Here is a 22,645-nt window from a genome sequence, read left to right on the forward strand (position 1 = left end):
CACAGAGCCACATTAGTGCCACAGTCTGCTGACCTTAATATACATGGCATCATAAATGCCAGTGACCGCTGGTGCTGCTGAACTTTAGAAAGAGGATACCATATATAGAGGAGACCTAGATCACACTACACTAAGTTTGGGTTCTGTAAGATTTTTTATGTTTTTGAAAGAAGTCTCCTGTGCTCAAGCACCAAGGCTGCTTTTTTCTTCTTAAAAAATACAGGATTTAATTTTTTTAAAAAATTTTTATGCAATTTATTCCTTTGATGGCAAAAGCTGAATTTTCAGCAGCCATTACTACAGTCTTCAGTGTCACATGATCATCATTCAATATACAGATTTGGTCTTCAAGAAAAAATCCCGTGCTGTTTAATATTTTTGTGGAAATGTTATAACTTTTTCAGAATTATTAATGAATATAAAGTTCAAAAGAACAATATTTATTTTTGTCACAATGTAAAAGTCTTTACTTTTTGATCAATTTAATGTGTCCTTGCTAAATAAAATAATTAATTCATTTAAAAAAATCTTACTGACCACAAACTCTTTAATGGTAGTGTGCTTTATGTACAGTATGTGTATTATCCCAAATTCAAATGTATAAATAAATTATATTTATAGTTTATATTTAAATATTAAAACAATTATGTAGTTCGTGAAATAACAAAAATGATGGAAACATTAACTATTGATTTTGCCACCAGATTAATTCTATAAAACAGCAACATGTGGGACAATATTAAGTGCTGAATCTTGTCCTAATGCATGGAAGTGATACATTTGGACAAAAAAATTATGTTTAAAGGGATAGTTCACCCAAAAATGAACATTCTGTCATCATTTACTCAACCTCAAGTTGTTCCAAACCTGTTTGAGTTTCTTCTGTTGAACACAAACAAAGATATTTTGAAGAATGTTGGTAACCAGACAGTCGACAGTAGCCATTTACTTCCATACAATTTTTTCCTACTATGGAAGTCAATGGCTACTGTCAACTGTCTGGTAACCAACATTCTTCAAAATATCTTCATTTGTGTTCAACAGAAGAAATATTAGCTTCAGGGTTTGGGACAACTGGAGGGTGAGTAAATGATGACAAACATTTTTAAACTATCCCTTTAAGGAAAGAATTATCAAATTATTTAACTGTTTGAAACCAATATACAAAGCCAGTGCTAGAGAAAACGTGTGTTTGACTAATTGGCATGTGTAAAACACATTGGTAGACAAGAATTGGGAATCATTGTATAATAAATCCATAAATTCACTCAAACATCAAAAATGCCCATTGTTACCTCAGGTCCAATTAAAAGCAGTTGTCATACTTTTCAGAACTTTCTGAACATGGGTGCCAATTAGCATGAAGGTGTGTGATGGGCCCAGAGCAGAACGTCACCATTACAGTTATTGATCATTGTTTCCCCTTCAGCCATCACACGCTCCCCAAGGGGTGATTACTCTGCTTTATGATTTATTTACACTCTCTCCCCTCAGCATGGAGCCATAATGAGCCTGTCATCTCTCTCTCTCTCTCTCTCTGGGCATGACACACTCCTCACTCAGTATGTGTTACCTCCAGAGCTACACAATTCACTGAATCTGCTTTCATTTACCTGGAGGAACCAACTTTTGGAAATTAAACTATTTTATTGTTCATCATGTCTAGGAATTCCATCGATTCGACAGAGGAAAGCAAATTACAGTGATCAAGGAGTCACATGTTTTAAATAGCAAGTTTATGCCTAGGGCAAGGAGGGTTGAGGGATTAATTGGTGGAATGAGCAAAACAATTCCTAATAATAGGTCTCGGGTCTTCAGTCCAATGAGCTTCTGTTTAAATCATTAAGCCCTCTGGTAAATCAAGATAAGAATTGTTGGCATTCAATGAGAACACTAACATTTAGTAGCCGAGTTTGGGAGCCTCCAAGGTGCTTAAGTTGTGTCTCATTTCCATTTTTAGAAAGTCTAAAAAATACTAGTAAGTCCTTTTAACAGTCTTTTGCTATAAGGTGATGTTCTCATAAAAGAGTTAGAGTACACAGCAACTAAACAGGCCTAAGATTCTGAAGATTCTTGCACAGAAGAAAGTAAGTCATACATTTAGTTTTTTTCATTTTGTGGGTGAACTAAGGTTCAGTAATTAGCTGCATCTTAAACTCTCTTCAAGCTTGCAGATGCAACATCCCAATAAAGTGTGTAATAGGCTTGCTGGACTGTAACAAGTTGCATATGCTAAGTGACTCTCGTGGCATATTGGTAAATGGGGATGTTTGCCAGTTTTGTGTAGGCGTTATTAGGCTTTTCTTTTTAATTAGCAGTCTGGGTTTTATTTTTTCTAATATCAGAAAAAAAAGGCAAATATTATAGAAAACAGTGGTACATACTGTAGGCAGAATGTGGTGAATATTGTCTTAATATTAAATGTTAGACGTTTCCACCTAAAGTTTAGTAAAACTCTTTCTCGGTTTCAAATGTTCTTGTTTGTTTTTGTATAATGACTCATTCTAGAAAGTGAAAAGGTTGCTGCTGCTTATTTTATAATTATTAATGGGTACCTATTATCCCTGAACTAGGTACAATCCATCCAGTGGACACTCTTTATTGCTCCCCTTAATAAGAGACAATTCATTTTAAAGATCAATGTAATCAAATAGTACATTTGCAATGTGCAGCAGAGAGAGGATGATGTAATGTGGAGACTGTGCTCTTTATGAAATTTTCTAGATATTGGTTTCATAAACAACCCCATTTGATGAATATCTTCATAAACAACAGCCACAGATGTTGACCTTTTGAAGTCACATTCACAGGTGTACCTTTCAGTCCGGTTGGACTGCCGACGGCACGGCACAGTATTGCGCACACAAGTGCCCGTGGCAGGATCAACACTCTCCACGACGACGAAAGGCCTCTCCTCCAGCGTGGCCACAGTCAGGTGGCGGTTGTCAGATACGGGTTCCAGGAAGCTGCCAAAACGGGGCCATACAGGGTAACGCATCTGCAGAATCCCTCCCTCATAGTTTCCTACCTGTGGAGGGTTTCAGAAGAGGTTTAAATGTGGGTTAAACCTTACGAATTGCAAACAAACCAAAGGTTAAAACATACACAGATAGACATTTCTTTATTGACTTCTACTGTTTTAATACTAATTATATTTTCTATGCCTTAATCCTGAAGCTATCCCTCACATAAATCCTTTTGCATTTTTAGATTTTCATTAACCATAAAACCTGACATTTTAAATAACTGTCAGAAAAGGTTAAAAAAAAGAAGAAGATTTTTTTAGTTGAGTGTCATATTTGATGCATTTGACATTTTTGGTATGAAATAGGATAATAAAGAGCTCATACTCGAGGAGAAAAAAAAAAACCCTACATTTTATTCAGAGGCCGAAACGTAAGAAAAAGTGTTAATCTTCAAATATTACTAACAATATAAAAGATATTCTTACGTTTAGTTAAAAAAAAAAAAACAGTAAAGATTTCACAACGAAAAGACACATGTACCACAACCTGAAGGTGGATGCTTTTAGAATGATATTAAGAGGCCTTTTACTTGCTAAAAAAAAACAAAAGAAACAGAAAAACAATACATTAGACGATTGGCATGTAGTAGATTGTGTGCATGCATGGTATAAGACAATTTTTGTCATTTCCGGTTTAATTTGATCCATGTAGGGGATTCTATCACCTTGTATCCTTGTCTTTAGATAGGCAAAACCACACAAGCAAACATTCGACAGAGGTGATAAAGGAAAATGTTCCAAAGTGCAATTCATGGTGTCTTCCTCACGGGTATGTTGTATTTATAATTCACTGTACAATACAATGCATTATTCGTTTGTCACATCATCATCGTGATGTATAATCAAAGCTTTCTTATGTTATTCTCTTTTATTGCTCTTATTTTTGGGGGGTTTTCCTCTGAACTTAAAATGAATTTGTAATAATGGTTAGAATTTATACTACTCCAGTAATGAAGGTGTTGCACAAAGCCGTAAATCTCCCAGGGCTCAGAGGCTCATGGGGAATCTTTACAGAGCTGTTTGTAGACTGTGGAAAAGCCCTATTATCCAGAGAGAGCTCAACCCACTGGCCCAGCTCAGCTTAAAAGAGACTATGGAGAGTCTGACTCAGGGGCGCCTCTACTGAAATTTCCCAAGAATCAATGCGTCACACCCAAATACCAAGGGGGGAGAAGTACGAACCTGCTGTCCGTCTCTGTGACCCTGTTTTAAAGTTACACGAGAGAAGAACATACACTCCTCTATCTAAAAGCTGCAGTCCATTAGCTGGGGTTGTTATTACCTGACTGCTTCTTGAATGTGTGACCCCTGCTACAGATTTTGAGCAAACAGCCATTTTTTGCAGCATATTTTTTAAAGAAAAATGTAAAAGAGCTAAAGAAGGATGCACTGTTGCATATCCTTTTAAGGCAAAAGACAGGAAAGCTCAAGAAAGTGTTGCCACTAATTGTGCAGCAGCTGTTTGACAGCCTTTCCCAAATGCAGCCGAGGCTTTTCAGCTTGGGAATTGTAATCCATGTTTGGTTATGGTATTAGCTGTGAGGGGAAGTGAGCGTGATAAGCCTCGGCAACAGGGATTTATAGAAGAATCATTCATAAACTTCAGCAGAACAAATAGATTCAATCTCTAGACTCCAGGTGTGGATAACATGACAGCCTGGTGGCACATCACATCTGATCATTAGCAATGACGACAAGAGCACTAAAGAACATTTTATTTGCACATTAAATGAGGGCTGCGTCGTGGAAACTGTTCTTTATGTGTAAAGAATGAATCCAGACAAAGCCCAGCAGTTATTTCTGTCTATACCTGTTTTAGTGAGCACTTTCAGATTAGCAACTGAAATAGGCTGTGTAGTGAAAGTGAGAGGTATAGTAATTCAGCAGACTATAATGGCTGTAATAACAGGGTATTCTATTCTCGTTCTGAGGTGCAAACCAGATTTCGGTCGGAGTAGATATCTGTTATTTGGAATAGCCTATTTCGTTTTACAGCCGCCTAGCATATATGGGATTCTTTAGCTGAAATTTTCAAAAACAAATGTCTGTCCAAACCACTGATCATACAGATCTGTGGTCTAAAACTTAACCAAGTCATCATGTACTTAAACTACGACAGCATTTTGTCTATTGCAGTTCACAACCGAAAATGGGTTGCAGGTCTGTTCTGAAAGGGTTGTGGACAGCAGAAAAAGCAGAAGCATTAAATGCATATATAAAAAAATGCAACTAACCATTTAATTGTGGATAGTTAAGACAGTAAAATTACCTTATTACCTTTAAATGAGAAGAAAACACCATTAAATACTCCCCATATACTTAGTTCTGTTAAGACAACTCTCTGAGTGTTTGGTAATGGATATGAGAATGTTGATATGTTTGGTTTTGGCAGAATAGATCTGCTACACTGATGCTGTTGTTATTGCTGCTGTTGTTGGTTATTGTACAGGATTTGCTACTGCCGTGCCAATACATACACGACACGCTGCTGTGAGCATGTAAGACATGCTGCTGCTGTACAATATAGCGTACATTACCCGTAGAAGATCTATATAGGTGGAGCTGGGGAAGGTGGAGGGTTTCTGAAAGCGCACTGCAACTGCTAGACAAAATGCTGACCAGTATTTGAAGTTTGAGCAGTGAGCTCATTGGCTACTGATACAGCAGGAACCAATCAGCTGTGACCTATAGAGATGATGTGATTGCAAGCAGATTGAGTTAAGGACAGAACTTTGTATTTGTAGGCAGAGTGTTCTATCAAACTATATTTGACAGAAGCTAAACAAATTAGACAGATTTCTCAGAGGATGCCATTGTTTTTGTTTACTTTCTACTTTTGTGTTTTACGTCTCATACTGTTTCAGGTCGCCACTTGATGTCCAATGCAATATATCTGGATCCTGAAGCATTTCCTTCCAAATCTCACAATAGCACAGATGCACAAGGATGTTTTTTCGAAAGCAGTGTTTTTCCCAGAAGGATCTGTGTCATTTGGGTTTTGTCTGTCTTGGAGATACTATCATGGTACCAGCAGAGCAGTCTTGGTGCTGTCAGTACGCCTGTACTTTAAAAAAAGGAAGCAATGATTCATCTTGCTAATGACTTCAGCACACAACATGAGCAGGGTGTGCGCAGCATGGGAAAGTGAGGTGGTGCAGAGAGTGTCAATGGGAGCGTGAGAGGGGCTACAGAGCAAGGTGGCCAGATATAGATAAACTGTTATGTCACACAGAGGGGGGTCAGGTGAGCCATGAAGGCCAGAGGCAAGAGTTTAAACTAAAGACTTTTTCTTTAAAAGAAAAATCGATCAAAACTTTTCAAAAATAACTCCTTTACACGTAAATCTACTTGTCATGTACTTGTACGAATTACTCCCACTAATTGTGCAGTTTATTTGCACACACGGTCTGCATTGTGTTAGTGCTTAATTTACTAAAGGAATTATGCAAATCAGCAAACGCACCTGCAAAAACATTTGCATGTCAAGCTAAATAGAGCACACTTGCAAAAGCTAGCATACAATGCTGGAACTGCAGAGGTTCAGACACTTGATTCGTGCACCACAAGTGCACGTTGACAGTGTGGCTGGATAAAGTCCCAATTATAATGGTTTTCTCCATCATTTGATTATCATTTGATGAATTACTGCTGTCATGATCAATTAAAAATGTACTCAAACATCTCTTTTAAATTAAATTCCCACACATGACTGTTAACAGCACAATGCTAGTTCTGCCTGGCAAAAAGCAATGATTTTTGTGAATAAGGCACAATGTATGAGCCTAATTTACATAGAAAGAAGGCTTGTTTGAGCTAAAAAGAGCGAGTTAACTAATTTAAATATTTCTTTTTAATTGCAGCATATTTAGCATCTGGATTGTTGAAATAACACAAACAAGTGGCAAAAAAATGCCCAGCCCCTGAAATTTACAGAAAACATTTACATTCTACTTTCGAAACAAGGTTACAAAAGCTCTTTCAGTTTAGTTGTCATCTACTAGCCATCAACAGGACTGAGAATCTGAGCACGTTTTTTTTTCTATATGCAGATTTAGATGACAACACACATCCTCTAATATCCGTATCCTTTAATCCACCGAGAGGAGGGCGTGATGACCGGATGTAAATTTGGATGTCATTTTGATCTCTGTTTATTCCTCTAATCTCTTTTTGTAGTCAGGTGGTGTTCACACATTGCCAGGCGGCCTACACATGTCCCTATCACAGAGGCCAAAGTGCTGGAGGGCTGGCCATGTGAGGAAGAAAAGGCTGTTTCAGAAAGCCAAGTGTAATTGCATCATGACCTCCGGATGTGGACGGTATAAATGTCCAGCGTTGGAAGAGTCTATGAGGCAGGAATTTCTGATTTTTTATCTATTCATTTGAAAATCTGTGATTAATAAAAGCTAAAAAGATATTAAAATGCATATACAGTGGGGAGAAAAAGTATTTGATACACTGCCGATTTTGCAGGTTTTCCCACTTACAAAGCATGAAGAGGTCTGTGATTTTGATCATAGGTACACTTCAACTGTGAGTGACAAAATCTAAAACAAAAATCCAGAAAATCACATTGTATGATTTTTAAGTAATTCATTTGCATTTTATTGCATGAGTATTTGATACATCAGAAAAGCAGAACTTAATATTTGGTACAGAAACCTTTGTTTGCAATTACAGAGATCATACGTTTCCTGTAGTTCTTGACCAGGTTTGCACACACTGCAGCAGGGATTTTGGCCCACTCCTCCATACAGACCTTCTCCAGATCCTTCAGGTTTCGGGGCTGTCGCTGGGCAATACGGACTTTCAGCTCCCTCCAAAGATTTTCTATTGGGTTCAGGTCTGGAGACTGGCTAGGCCACTCCAGGACCTTGAGATGCTTCTTACGGAGCCACTCCTTAGTTGCCCTGGCTGTGTGTTTCGGGTCGTTGTCATGCTGGAAGACCCAGCCACGACCCTGCCACGACCCATCTTCAAAGCTCTTACAGAGGGAAGGAGGTTGTTGGCCAAGATCTCGCGATACATGGCCCCATCCATCCTCCCCTCAATACGGTGCAGTCGTCCTGTCCCCTTTGCAGAAAAGCATCCCCAAAGAATGATGTTTCCACCTCCATGCTTCACGGTTGAGATGGTGTTCTTGGGGTTGTGCTCATCCTTCTTCTTCCTCCAAACACGGCGAGTGGAGTTTAGACCAAAAAGCTCTATTTTTGTCTCATCAGACCACATGACCTTCTCCCATTCCTCCTCTGGATCATCCAGATGGTCATTGGCAAACTTTAGACGGGCCTGGACATGTGCTGGCTTGAGCAGGGGGACCTTGCGTGCACTGCAGGATTTTAATCCATGACGGCGTAGTTTGTTACTAATGGTTTTCTTTGAGACTGTGGTCCCAGCTCTCTTCAGGTCATTAACCAGGTCCTGCCGTGTAGTTCTGTGATGATCCCTTACCTTCCTCATGATCATTGATGCCCCACAAGGTGAGATCTTGCATGGTGCCCCAGACCGAGGGAGATTGACCATCATCTTTAACTTTTTCCATTTTATGATAATTGCGCCAACAGTTGTTGCCTTCTCACCAAGCTGCTTGCCTATTGTCCTGTAGCCCATCCCAGCCTTGTGCAGGTCTACAATTTTATCCCTGATGTCCTTACACAGCTCTCTGTTCTTGGCCATTGTGGAGAGGTTGGAGTCTGTTTGATTGAGTGTGTGGACAGGTGTCTTTTATACAGGTAACGAGTTCAAACAGGTGCAGTTAATACAGGTAATGAGTGGAGAACAGGAGGGCTTCTTAAAGAAAAACTAACAGGTCTGTGAGAGACGGAATTCTTACTGGTTGGTAGGGGTGTAAATATTAATCGATTCGTATCAATGCATCGATTATACAGCCAACGATTCGATGCATCGATGCGTCCGCAAGAGTATCGATTAATGTGTTTATTTTGCCGCCTGTCTATTTTCAGCATCTGCTCCGACATATGCGTACAACCTACTAAGCTGCGGGTGGCGCTAACCTCACTATTGTCTTCTACTTCACACCGCTTCACACGCGTTACTTACGTTTCACAGTCTATCTATGTTCACACACATTGTTGAGTCTGACTTTCAAGAGCGATGGATCCGTCAGAGCGAGCTGGCAATGAAAGTGAAATGTTACACACTCCAGTCGGCGTTAAGTCATGGGTGTGGAAGTATTTTGGCTTCAGGAAAAACAGATGGAGCAGTGGTAAGAGTTGCCGTTTGTCTGATTGCGCCTGTTTGCACTCCGTTTGCAATGCGTATGCGGTGTGTATTTTTTTCAGTACCCATGTTAACAGGTCAGAGCTTTCACACTGCACGCGGATGCGGTCCGTCGATCCGTTCCGGTTGCGGTGCTTATACAGCAGTGCAGAGATCGTTTCCGCACCGAGTCTATTTATGCTGTGCTGCAAACGCTGAATTAAAGTGACAGCGCATGTTTCGTGGTCAAAATGAACACAGATTGACATGAAAATGTAGTAATTTCACCATAAATGCGTTTAATTAAATAAACTGTAGTAATCTCACCATAAATGTATTTAATTTAATTCTACTATTTTTCACAGTCATCTTTTCTACTTTAAGACCAGGGTAAAGCAAGGAAAACTACAATTTACCTCAACAAGGCGACATAATGAACAACACTCGTCTAATTCGTGGAGATGGAAAAACAATTTCTTTGTGACATGCAATTGTATTCTGTATTTTCAATAAAAGGCAAATTATTTATTATTTTTGTTGATTTATTTGAAACTTAATAGATATCATGTAAAAATCTAGTATTGAATCGAATCGAATCGTATCGCGGGGAATTCTGAAGTATCGAAAATAATCGAATCGTTGGCTTAAGAAATCGGTATCGTATCGAATCGTCATGTAGGCTCCGATTTACACCCCTACTGGTTGGTAGGTGATCAAATACGTATGTCATGCAATAAAATGCAAATTAATTATTCAAAAATCATACACTGTTATTTTCTGGATTTTTTTTTTTAAATCCGTCTCTCACAGTTGAAGTGTACCTATGATAAAAATTACAGACGAGACCTCTACATGCTTTGTAAGTAGGAAAACCTGCAAAATCGGCAGTGTATCAAATACTTGTTCTCCCCACTGTATATATATATATACACACTCACACACACATGCTATTGAATGTTTCAACCAAATAAACTAAAATAAATAAACCGATTCGGGTTACACCGATTCTCTCCTCTCAACCACAAATGAGTTTTTGTTGCTCATGTCTTAATGTACTTGCAACTCCAAAACACACGTGCTCCCTTGACACGTGCTCCCTTCAACATCCGAGAAAGGTTTTTTGTGTTTCGTCAAAAAATGAGCAACTCTAAATGAAGCTTCGGTTGCAGCCTGTGACTTTTTAGCGGGTCTTATAAAAAATGATTGCTGCCTCCTTAATGTTGCTTTCATCTCACTAACTTTTTCTTTTCTAAGTGATGTAACTGGTGGATAACAGACATTGAAGGTCTTGTGGATTGTGGTGAAATGTCTCTCCGCTTTGTGTCTCTTGGCAATCGTATTACTAGCTCCACAGATGATGCATACAGCTTTATCTTTAACGTTAGTGAAGAGGAATTCTGTCTCCCACTCCTCGTTAAAATAATAAGTCTTTTTCTTTTTTGCATGACCTGCATCATCATCCATAATTCATCTTTTTTCTTTTTTATAGTTAAATTTATCTTATTTATGCCGTCTGCCCGTGACCGCCACAACTCACAGAATAATAGCATAAAAGTAACGGGTTTTGTTTAGCACAAACGTAACGTACGTCGATATGCTCAGATTCTAAATATTTAAAATGATTGAATGATTTGATTATGTTTTAATGTTATATGAAAAGTTACAATTAGTTATTTTTCTCATTTTATGTTATTATCATGAAAAAAAAATGAAATGAAGAAAAGAAAGAAAATGAAAGATTACATTTCTGGCTATTTATAGAACGTGCTTGGCGGGCGACTCTCAGACTCCATGCGGACTACCAGGTGCCCGCGGGCACCATGTTGGAGACCACTGCTAAAGGGTGTTCCAGAAATACATAGACATGACTTCCAAACACTTACTTCTATAAGGAATAGATAAAACACTAAAGGAAACTGTATCTCCAGATCTGTGTATGTTCCATATTCCAGCTATGTGTGGTGAACATTATTATTGTTATTGGTCCATCTAATCATAAGACTAACCTTGTCCCAGTGTCTCTCTCGATCCAAAGCAATGATCACCATGGAAGGATTAGTGAGATAGCCATCAGCGTTGAAGGAGAGGTCCTTATGCTCCCATGACACATTTAGCATATGCCTGTAGAACAAATTAGTAGCTTTAAATTAGTAAACCAAAAAAAAAAAAAAAGTCGATTTGAATTTTAAGTGATTGTACAATTGCTTGGATTTGATCAATCTCTGAAATGAGACAGAAGACTATTAGGCAGAAAGGAGGACATTTCAAATACAAGCCTATAATATTTTCTCCCCACCAAGTCAAATGAATATAAATCAGAGCGTACAGACACTAATACATTTACAGTATTCATTCTCTCTCTTTTAATCCTCCTTGTCTCATAGACCTGAACATTTTTACTAAACGAATTGCTCACTTATAGAACCAGCTACTGGTGGAGCAGAACATGAGGCAGGATTTAACAATGTCATTCAATTTTAATGATAAAAAGTGCAGTAGCAGTTATCATTATTCAGACATCATTTCAATAATGGCTAAAATCATGACATGACTATACAACTATCAACAACAAAATCTTCAGAGGAACTCAAATACACCACTCTATATCCAACTTATCCACCTTCTCTAAGATTTATAGCTCCTTTGCAAACAACAAAACTTATAAAGACCTATTCAATCTCAGCTATGCAAGAGAATGCATTATATTGGACAAATATGGCAAAATATTTAAATCCTGTTACCATTTATGTACCCTCATGTCATTTCAAATTACTCTGTATAAAAAAAATATATAAAATGGCAGTGCAAATTTTACCTGTCTGGAAATATGAAAAAAAAAAAAAAAAAAAAAAAAAAAATTAAAAGTAGCCTACACAACAATACATGACAAACAGATGGAAATGTAAGATTATTCACCAATAATCTTCCTTTCCTGTGAGCTATTAATTTGACAACTGCTGAGATTTGATCATTGAGTCACTGAGTTTTGTGAACGAATCAGTCAGTTTTGTGAACAATTCATTGAAAATAACAATTCATTCAATGATCCAGTTCTCAAGTTCAACATGAAACAGTGGTTCTTGAGTTAACTTACTTTTATTGCCATTTTTTCGTTGTCGGTTTTTGTTGTGTATTAAAAAGGACCATGTGAAGAAGATAGATGAAATAACACGAGGGTAAGCAAATATGTAATTTTCATTCCTTCCTCTACCCATCTTACCATGTCAACTCAGACCATCCTACTAATATAACGTCTTTTCCCCCCCAAGAGAATGCATTCCTTTTTGCCGCCTGATGAATTCTTTGATAATGCCCAACTAGTCACACGTCTGAAAAGCCAGTTCTTTAAAGATTTATAAACTGTCTTCCAACAGACGTTTCTTTTTATGCCAGAGAAACGGGCAGACACCTGAACAGCACCGAAGCCTGGGAACATTCCGGATGGAGAACCCAGTCACTCATGTGTCTCTGATACGCTTGATCACAGAAAGCTCGGAGAGGCAATTGGAACACTATTTAATGAGGACGGTGACTCCCAGGTGAATGGCAGATTTAACAAGGAAATCTGGAGAATCTCCCAGTCTCATTACAAGGGAGAAAGACCACAAGAAAAAGTGCAAAAAATGCAATGTTTTGTCTGGAAAGCTGTTTATGATGAAATCTCCAGCGGCCAACTAAGCTGCGAGAATTAAAATTGTCAGGACTTTGAGTATTTGTAAATTTGCCACCCACACTTTCCTGTTGAATTTGATGTGATCAACATTTTTGACAAAAAATAGGGCAATGCTGGCCAAGGGAGGACTAAATATATGACAGCTTCATAAAACATTACTGGCAGTCAGAGTACTCCAGATATTCCAAAGGGATGTCTATGATAATGTTTTTCTCTTTCTTTTAAGACATGATATTGATAAAGATCAATAAACCACAATAATGAGAGATAATATAATATTAATATAAAGGTCCAAAAAAGAATACATTTTCATCATGACTGTTTCTTAACACAATTAAGTACAAAGTGCCCTTTGTAATAATGTCAAATTAAAAGTTTTACTTTAAGTACATTTTAAATCATTATGTTTTAATGATCTTTTCTCATGCTTTAAAGAAGTGCACGTGTAGATGTGTGGTCTAACACACTAAAACACATGTAAGGTACTTGATAATAATTTGTACAGTAGTTTGTTATTCGATATTACATTTAAAGTTAATACTGTACACTTTAAATGTCAACTTAAACTTCATTATTAGAAATGTGTAATTACAAGTATATTTAAATAAATTTTAAATGACATTAACATGTATTTTAGTTGATCATAAATGCTTGTCAGTACATTTTCTGCTCGGCAGAACAGTTTAACCATATTTCAAAAGAAGTAATTATGAAATGACATATAAAGAAGTGGTTCAAAAAAGCACTCTAAAGTTCAGCTAACTGCATTTAATATAAATGTACACAACAATACATTTTCATTTAATTGCAAATAACATTCAATTAAGAGTCCAAAAACATTACATTCTGTTCACACTCAACATTCTTTTAAAGGGGTCATCGGATGCCCATCTTCCACAAGTTGGTATGATTCTTTAGGGTGTTCATGATAGGTTTGTAATATGCTTTGGTTAAAATTCCTCAATGGTTGCGTAAAACAACACCCTTTTTATCTCCTCAAAAACAGCTTTGTTCACAGTGACCTGTTTCGGTGCATGTCTCTTTAAATGATAATGAGCAACTGCTCACCCCACCCCTCTCTTCCATGGGGGGTGTCGAATGGCTGAGGGCAGAAATATGCTAATACGGGACAGCCCGTCAGTGGTCGTGGGCGGAGCATAAAATCCAAACGGCCTGATTATTGAGAGTGTTTAAACTTTTTGAGAATTAAAAAAAAGGAGTGATTTTTTTCATTGTATGGTGGTTGTGTACACACACTGCAAAGACACATTTGTATGCAAACACCATATAAAAGTGCATTTTAAAGTATACTAATTCTGTACTATGTTCTCTTTTTAATTAAAAGTATGCTAAAGTGTACTTATTTTTCACAAGGGAAGACATGGGTTTTAAATCCTTTTTTTAAAAACAAATAATCTAAAGGTGCTTTTCAAAAATACCTTTACTAAACTTGGCAGTCTGAAAAAGTCTTACCTGAATAGAGAATTGTTGGCATTCAATTTGGCAGGACTATTGCAGTCACTGTGACCCTCAGGAATGAATCCTCTGTGCTTGTGGAAACTGTACACCCCTTTTACAATGACTGCCACTCCTTCCCGAACCCTCTGGCGCAGTGTTTTCCTCCAGCGGTCTGTGATAATACTGATGACGCCCACTGGGAAACTGTCAGGAGGGGACGCTTCAGGGTTCCCTACAGCCAGACTGGGGATGACCCAGATGTATCCAGGCCCCAGAAGCCCCACATCAGAGGCCATCCTGAACAAGTACTGCGCCTCCTCGTGGGAACAGTACACTAGATATACCTGCGAGTCCACCTGCTGTAGCAGTCTACGTGTGCGGATGTCATTGGCCCCCACGGACATCTCGAAGCTCAGCACATCCTTCAGCTCCCACAGGAAGTAGCTGGTGTCCGTGAAGGATCGAATGTAGTCCACGAAGGTCTCGTAGCCGGGATACAAACTGGTGATCACCACAAAGTTACCCCAGTTGTACTCCTCCATCACTTTGAACATTGCATTTATTTGCTGCTCTATAGAAGATCCCATCTGGAGAAAGGTAGAGCCTTCAGCCTGCAGAATCAAGACAGAAGATAAAGGAACTACAATCATTTGATCACTACAATCGAGATATATGCAATCATTCCAAGGAATGGACTTACCAAAATAACCAAACCTGAAGACATGTTACAATTAACATGCTAATAACTGAGGTAAAACTGTAAAACTATACATTCATTGACCCTCAACACTGGCACGCCACAGGGAAGCGCATTGAGCCCTGTGCTGTAGTCCTTGTTTACACATGATTGTGTGGCTGTTCACAGCTCCAATACCATTATTAAATTTGCTGACGATACCACCATTGTGGGTCTGATCACCAGCGATGACGAGGCAGCTTACAGAGAAGAGGTGAGGCTTTTGGGACAATGGTGCCTGAACAACAACCTGTCTCTCAATGTCAGTAAAACTAAGATGCTGGTGATCTACTTTAGGAAGCATAATAAGGTACACACACCCATTTATTTCAGAGGGGACAAAGTAGAGAGAGTCAACAGCATTAGATTCTTAGGGGTCACCCTCACTTCTAAACTCACATGGACTGAGTACACAGCATCCATCATTAAAAAGGCTCATCAATGCCTTTATTTCCTTAGGCGTCTGAAGAAAGCTTTTTTCACTTTTCTGTCCTTACAGGGTGTATTGCATCCAGGTATGACAGCTGCTCCACACAAGAAAGGAAAGCCCTACAAAGGGTTGCTAAAAAGGCTCAGAATATAATTGCCACACAACTACCAGCAGTTGAGGACATCTACATTACACGCTGCCTCAAGAAGACAAAGCGCATCATGAACGACTTGTCACCCGCCACAGGCACTTTTCTCTTTTCTACCATCTGGCAAACGGCTCAGGACTATTCGAACATGCACTACAAGATTCAGGAATAGTTTCTACCCCAATGCCAAGTAATTTAAGCATTTTGGCAGTGTTGTGGAAGAATTAAAAGTAGCAACTTGCCTTTAGCTCTTGTCTACTGACGTGCCATTAGCTCAGCTGTTTCCAAAGTGAAACAAGCTACTTTTTCTAACAGTAGGGTTTTTCAAACAAGTGTTTTTCTATTCACATTATACTGCTTTAAGCTTTTAATACATCCTCTGTCATATATATATCGTTGGAAAACTCGATTCATTACTGTGATTCATTTTGAACTAACTGATTTTATAAGGAATCAGACTTTCCAAAATAGAGAGGACGTTTTAAAGTCAATTTTTAAACGAATTCAGTCAGTTCAAAAAGAAATGATTCACCATTTCAAGTCTCTGCAAGAGCTGTTGAGCCAGACAAACATGGTTGTGATTGATTTATAAATTAAATATTATATATAATTATAAGGTTATATATTTTATAAGGTATTTTTAAAACCTCAATGTAGTTAGCAACTTTTTGTTAGTTACTTGTAGTGTAACTAACTACTATTTCAAAAGGCTAGCTTAACTACTTTAAATTATGAGCGATTTAAAAGTAGCTACACAAGCTACTGTACACTTTCAAAGTAGCTCCCCAGTCCCCAACACTGCATTCTGAATATGACACTGAAGACTGGAATAATGGCTTACTCCCATTATTTTAAATTGTAAAAAAAATTTCAGAAAATAATTGGCTTTTTTAAATGGAACATTGGTAAGCAAAAGAGACTTTTTTCAAAAAGATAAAAAAAAAATTCCAACCTACTCTAAACATTTAAACTGTATTTATGTTTTAAATTGACCAATGAATGAGCTTCTGATGGGAACCATAACTCACGCGGCACTATAATTGTTCTGCATTTCAGTTTTACAGGTTGCACACATTTACAGGAGATCCATAGTAACTCAATCATGGTACATGGGACTTTCTCAAACCATTGAAATAACGTATTACTGAGCAACATTAACCTTCAACACGTTCCAAAGTATGAGATACGAGAATTGGATTTACAACGCAAAGACAATTCACTAGACTATTGATCCTATCTGTACCACAGCCACACGTAGGGACTTGATTTATTGCCTGACTTTCAACCATTATTCCTCTTTCTGTAATCCTATTGAATAGATTTACACTTGACACCTAATACTCGTTTATCCATGCAGCTGTTCAATATCATGCCGGTGTGATGTGCTGTTTGAAAAAAAATTGCGCTATTATATTTGCATGTAGAAAAACACTTAGCGTCAATATCAAGCCACAGTTGTGCATGTAAAAAACCCAAAATGATCTATTAGTGCTGTTTTAATTTCACTTGCACTTGGTTAACTTCAAACAAGCGAGCGTCCTAATGCCCTACGCTGCCAACCGCATTTCCTTCCACCGCACAGCATGAGATGACTCAAAGGTACCGGAGGAGGTGGTGTCCAATTAAGTTCCAAAGTGAGAAAAATGGGTGTGGAGGTCTGGGAGTGTCAGGAGCCGAGAGACATTCTCCCAAGACTCCTCTCTGACTAAGAGCTTTCCCCTTCCCTGACAGACTGATCCGGTGTCCTTCAAATAACTTCTGTGGTTAAAGTAGGCTACCTCTTGGAGAGAGAGAGATCAGGTGCCCTGGGACTCACCGGTCCTCCTTCTCCACAAGTTTTCTTTCTTTAAGAAGTTATACAATCACCCAGACTCAGCTCTCCTGCGATTAGCACTCAAGAGCCTCAGCAAGACCAGTTGGAAGTTATGCCATAGCAGTCAAAACTGGCTTTATGTCTGAAAAAACTTGCATTCGCAGAAAAATGGGATTATCCCTCATGGACTTTCCCTATATGTGCACTTTAGGCATGAACTTAGTCCCATGTGTTTCGATAGGTGCCATGCACCCTCAGTCACTTATTCAGACATGACGTTAAACCAGGCATTCTTGACTCTGGCCCTCAAGGTCCACTTTCTTGCAGGGTTTTGCTCCAACCCTTATCAAACACACCTGAACATGGTAATCAAGGTCTTTAGGATTTCTAGAAAGCAAAGCCGATTTAAAGCGATTTAACTTCTTCTTTTTTTTTAATGAATGTTAATGGAGGAGAGGCTTGCACTGAATAAACTGCTTTTGTAGGAAAACAGCTTAGAATTTAATGATTCGACAACCTGTCAGCTAATCTCCAACATGTTTGCCATTCAACATTCATTTAACCAGATTTTTTTTTTTCTGTCTTATAAGAGAAGTCAGTTTACGTAACTTCCCATTCATTTCTAAGGTATTCGCAAACAGTGATTGACTGTCGCACAAAATTAAATGACGTCAAGGCTGTAATGTGATTGGGTCTCAAGGCTCCAATGGTAGAGCCATGGATCCCAATATCCACCAATAATAATACCATCTCTGCTATAAAGTTTTAGGCAGGTTAGTTTGATAAAGGTTGGAGATAAACTCTGCAGGTATAAGTGGACCTCGAGGGCCAGAGTTAATAGCCCCTGTCTTCAAAGGTACTGTATAGTTCACTCAATAATTAAAATGAAGAAATCATTTTCTCACCCTCTTTCTTTCCAAACATGTTTGACTATCATCCGTGAAACACGGAAGACAATATTCTAAAGAATGTCTCAGTATTTTTTATCCTTACAATGAAATTCTTAAAATGTCTAAATTCTTCCAAATATCTTCTATAGTGTTCTGCAGAAGAAAGAAAGTCCTACAGGTTTGGAACAAGTAAATGATGACAAAAGTATCAAATTTGGCTGACCTAACCCTTTAAAATATATAATAATATTTAATATTTCCTGGATTTTTTATTGCTAAGTAAATTAATACATTCCATTTCAGGCCATGTTCTTTTTCACACAGGCTTAATCTAATGTCTGGAGCTGGCACCCACTTACCAAAAAGGGAAGCTCCACCCAGATTGTAACATCAAGTGCCAAAGTGATATTTTAAGCTCACTTTATTTATTTGGAAGGCACTTGGCCATTGACAGTGTCCGATGCTACTGGGATTTCAAGAAAAAATCCCATAGCAGATGTTTGTGACCTACAGTCCAATCCCTAAAGCTAGACAAAATAATCAGCCACAGCTAATTCAATTGCATGGGATTTACATGAGCAATATACATTGGTTTGTCTTGCTGTAGCATGACCAGATTCGAACAAAGTAGAACAGGATGTCGCATATCTCTGCCTCCGTTCACCGCAAGCCTATACAACAGGAATTGTATAATCACGTCAAATTTATGATATGATATGCACGCATTTCTCAAAGGAGATTAAATGCCTAATCCACAATCTGGAAATGTGGTATGAAATATGTTTCATAGCTTTATGCAATTTTCTAATTTGATTGATATTTTATATGTTTAACCCTTACTATGAAGTCTATTTCTGAAGTCAGTGCGCAGTCCGAAATATTATGACTTTATTACATATTACATACAAATTATAAATATGAAGGATGCAAGAGATTCTTTTCAGGTTTTCCCTCAGTGCTCTTTAATACAAATAGGAACATGGTCATTGGGTTGTTCAAAAGATTTGGCAAATTATTCAGGTTCTTCATATTTCATGCTCTATGGTTAAACTCCTGAAAAATTATTCCCTGCCAGGACGCTTCATTTTAATCCAGTTCTTACAAAATGATCTGACATTGGAGACAAACGCATATTTTTGGCTTTCTGTTCCACTTTATACATCTTATAAACCTTATTTTTCTGCAATCCGTGCAAGTCTGAAAGGCATTTGAAAATGACAGCTGCGCAGGAAGGAGTCATCCACTCTATAGCTGGTATTGAAGATACTCATCTGTCCCATTAAATCAAGGGCTATTGTGTTTCTCATTTAAAGATATAAATCTTTTGCCAGTCTGAACGCGTAATGATTGTTTTACTGTCTCAAAAGTTAACTTTTTTCTTTTGTGGATTTCAGATATCAGATGCTGCAAAATCCGCACAGCGTGCACTAATAGAGAAAAAGTGACACAACTGCACGTGCCTTTAGTAATGCTTGTTCAAATTGAAAGGATTGGTTAAGCCAGAAATGAACATTTTGCCATAATTTACCCTCATGTTGTTTCAAACTTGTATGAGTTGTGGTGGTGAAGGTTTTTCAAAAGTTAAACCCAAAAAATCGATGTGACCGTTAAGACTGCATTGTGTTTTTTCCAATAAGACAGTAATTTGTAGCTACAACGAGACACAAAATGCCTTCACTACACACGTGGTATGTAAAATTACAGTCATGGAAGTCTTATACGCAGTTGCCTTAAACGTGTATTGAACGGCTGTAATTTTATATCATTTTGTGATGTTATTCAGAAGTTTCCACACCTCAGTAATCAGTGGAAAATGAGACACAACTGTTGGGTGCTGGTTATACATCACAACACATATTGATTTTCACACCTCACAAAATCCCTTTTCCACGCATCTGTTCAATAGCATGTCAGTGCAGGGGGCTCACTGGAAAATACACACACAAACCAGATGCACATGCTAACGTTTGTCGACCTCACAGCAGTTATTTTATACTCGCTGTGTCTAATATGAGCTGTGAGAACAGCGTCCCTGAAATTATTTCACAGATACCCCTGATTAAATCTTGATTTTATATTTGAAATAAATGTTCAATGTTTTTCTTTCATGCTGAGTCTGTACTCCGAGTAAAGCACAGGGGACTCTGTTACATTGTCATAATTCTAATAAATGTCCTGTTTATGTTCATGAATGAAGGCTAATGTTATTGAAACTTAAGTGGTATGCTGGCCACACATTGAACCTAATTCATGAAACATAATCAAAATGTTGTTTTGTATGCATAATTAATTGCACTTAATGCATTTAAGTGCATTTAATTAGATTTTCATCACGATTTTCTATGTAACAAACACATTTCAGTGTAAATCATTGCATTTGTGTGGGTAAATTGGTGTAATTCAGTTCAATGCTACATTTTTTATTAATTTTAATACACTGTCGGAATGCAACAACAAATGATTCCATTTTACAAATGATTTACAAAGAAATGTGCTTGTCACAAAGACAATTATTTGTAAAAAAATTCTGATTTCAATGTGAAAATGTATATACAAAAATTTTTACAAACAATTTACACAGACATTACTTGAGGCCGAAAAGTAATTTTCCATCGCATTCAACTTAATGTGACCATTTTTAATGTTTTATATATAAAAAGCTTTATGAATAATTTGTACAGATATTTGTTCTGCTTGTGTTTCATATATATGACCCAATGAATACACTTTTCTGTAGTTGGTTAAATAATAATGGGAAACAACTTCATTAAAATGTAATTTTAGGTTATCCAAGGGTCATTTATCTAGTTGCAAGGACAATCCTTTCGTAGTAACTTAAATGTTGAATGGATTGTGATCTCAGGTAATTCCCATTTCTTATTAAACCTGCTTCCTTTAAGCTGACAGATCCCTAAGATCTACCACTGCCACCTTTGCAAACACTTACTTTATGTGGGATGACAACTGCAGAACCTCCACTGATGCCTACTATGGGGATGGACGTCTGAGAGGAGATAAAGTCTAAGATTTGTGCCACAGCTTCTGAGTCCACGTCATCTTCAAACACAACTCCGTGGAGGCTCTCTGCTGCCATAGTCTGACAGAGACGTGTGAATAATGCCTTGGGGTTAGTGTCATTCACAAGCACGGTGATGGGGTTCACTTCCAGGGGCATGTCTAGGAAGTTTTCTGGACTCAGACGGCCCTTGATCTCACTGTGGTGAGCCATACCACTGAAAACCACAGCCACGTTGACCGAAGGAGGGCCAAAGAATGGACGTCCCTGGCAGGGAGGCACTACATTGAGTAACAGATGAAAGAAGAAGAGGAGTTGAAGAGAGGGACCCCAACACCCTTGAGGAGTGGCCATTTCAGCCTCCTAGAGCCTGAGAGACAGACAGAGATAAAGAAAGAGAGCAAACACTTAGCATTTCAGAATTGTAACTCGTTTGCCAGTTTATAAAATGTCAGACTTGTGTTCTCTATAAGTGTATATCATTTATGTATAAGTATATATATATATATATATATATATATATATACTTATACATATATATACTTATACATAAATTATAATCACTTATAGAGAACACAAGTCTGACATTTTATAAACTATAAATTCAAAAATATTAAGCAGCACAACTGTTGAATCAAAGTGTACATTTACATTTTTATAAGGGGAGAGAGCAGGGATTATTCAGCAATATTGATTTCTGTGCATGTCATGCATGAAAACAGGACACAGCATTGCATTGTTGTGAAGAAGAGTGACAAATAAAAAGCACTGCTGCAGAAATCTGTATTATGCGCACACAAATAATATCCTACAAGTGCCATCCACACTAAATGCAAACTTAATAATTACACAAACAAAACAACATTTTTGTTGTTAAAAAGGAACTGTAAACACAGTACCTAGACTGGTTAGTTCACCCAAAATGAAAACTATCCCATAATTTACTCACCCTCAAGCCATCCTAGGTGTATATTACTTTCTTCTTTCAGCCAAACACGATCAGAGTTATATTAAGAAATATCCTGGCTCTTCCATGCTTTATAATGGGAGTCAATAGTAACTGAGATTTTGAAGCCCAAAAATGTGCATCCATCCATCATAAAAGTGCTCCCACACGGCTCCAAATAAAGGCCTTCTGAATTGAAGTGATGTGGTTTTGTAAGAAAAATAACCATAATTATAACTTTATAAACTGTAATCACTAGCTTCCGGTAAAGTCCGTCCGCGAGTTCATGAG

General features: G+C 37.8%; 1 protein-coding gene across 2 annotated transcripts in view; it reads right to left on the bottom strand.

Moving 5' to 3' along the window:
• grin2cb (glutamate receptor, ionotropic, N-methyl D-aspartate 2Cb) overlaps positions 1-22,645 on the bottom strand; it is a 55,497-nt gene that overhangs the window by 11,889 nt on the left and 20,963 nt on the right. Inside the window, exons 2-5 of one of the 2 annotated variants that reach the window (XM_084435051.1) lie at positions 21,340-21,778; positions 14,391-14,986; positions 11,251-11,365; positions 2,817-3,028 (exon numbers count right to left, since the gene is read on the bottom strand). In XM_084435051.1, the coding sequence (XP_084291177.1) occupies positions 2,817-3,028; positions 11,251-11,365; positions 14,391-14,986; positions 21,340-21,762 (1,346 nt within the window). In that variant the 5' untranslated portion in view covers positions 21,763-21,778. The remainder of the gene's footprint in view (positions 1-2,816; positions 3,029-11,250; positions 11,366-14,390; positions 14,987-21,339; positions 21,779-22,645) is intronic. The other variant, XM_084435052.1, reaches the window with a different exon arrangement.

The sequence above is a fragment of the Rutilus rutilus genome (assembly GCF_951802725.1).
Source record: "Rutilus rutilus genome assembly, chromosome: 16".
Lineage (NCBI taxonomy): Eukaryota > Metazoa > Chordata > Actinopteri > Cypriniformes > Leuciscidae > Rutilus > Rutilus rutilus.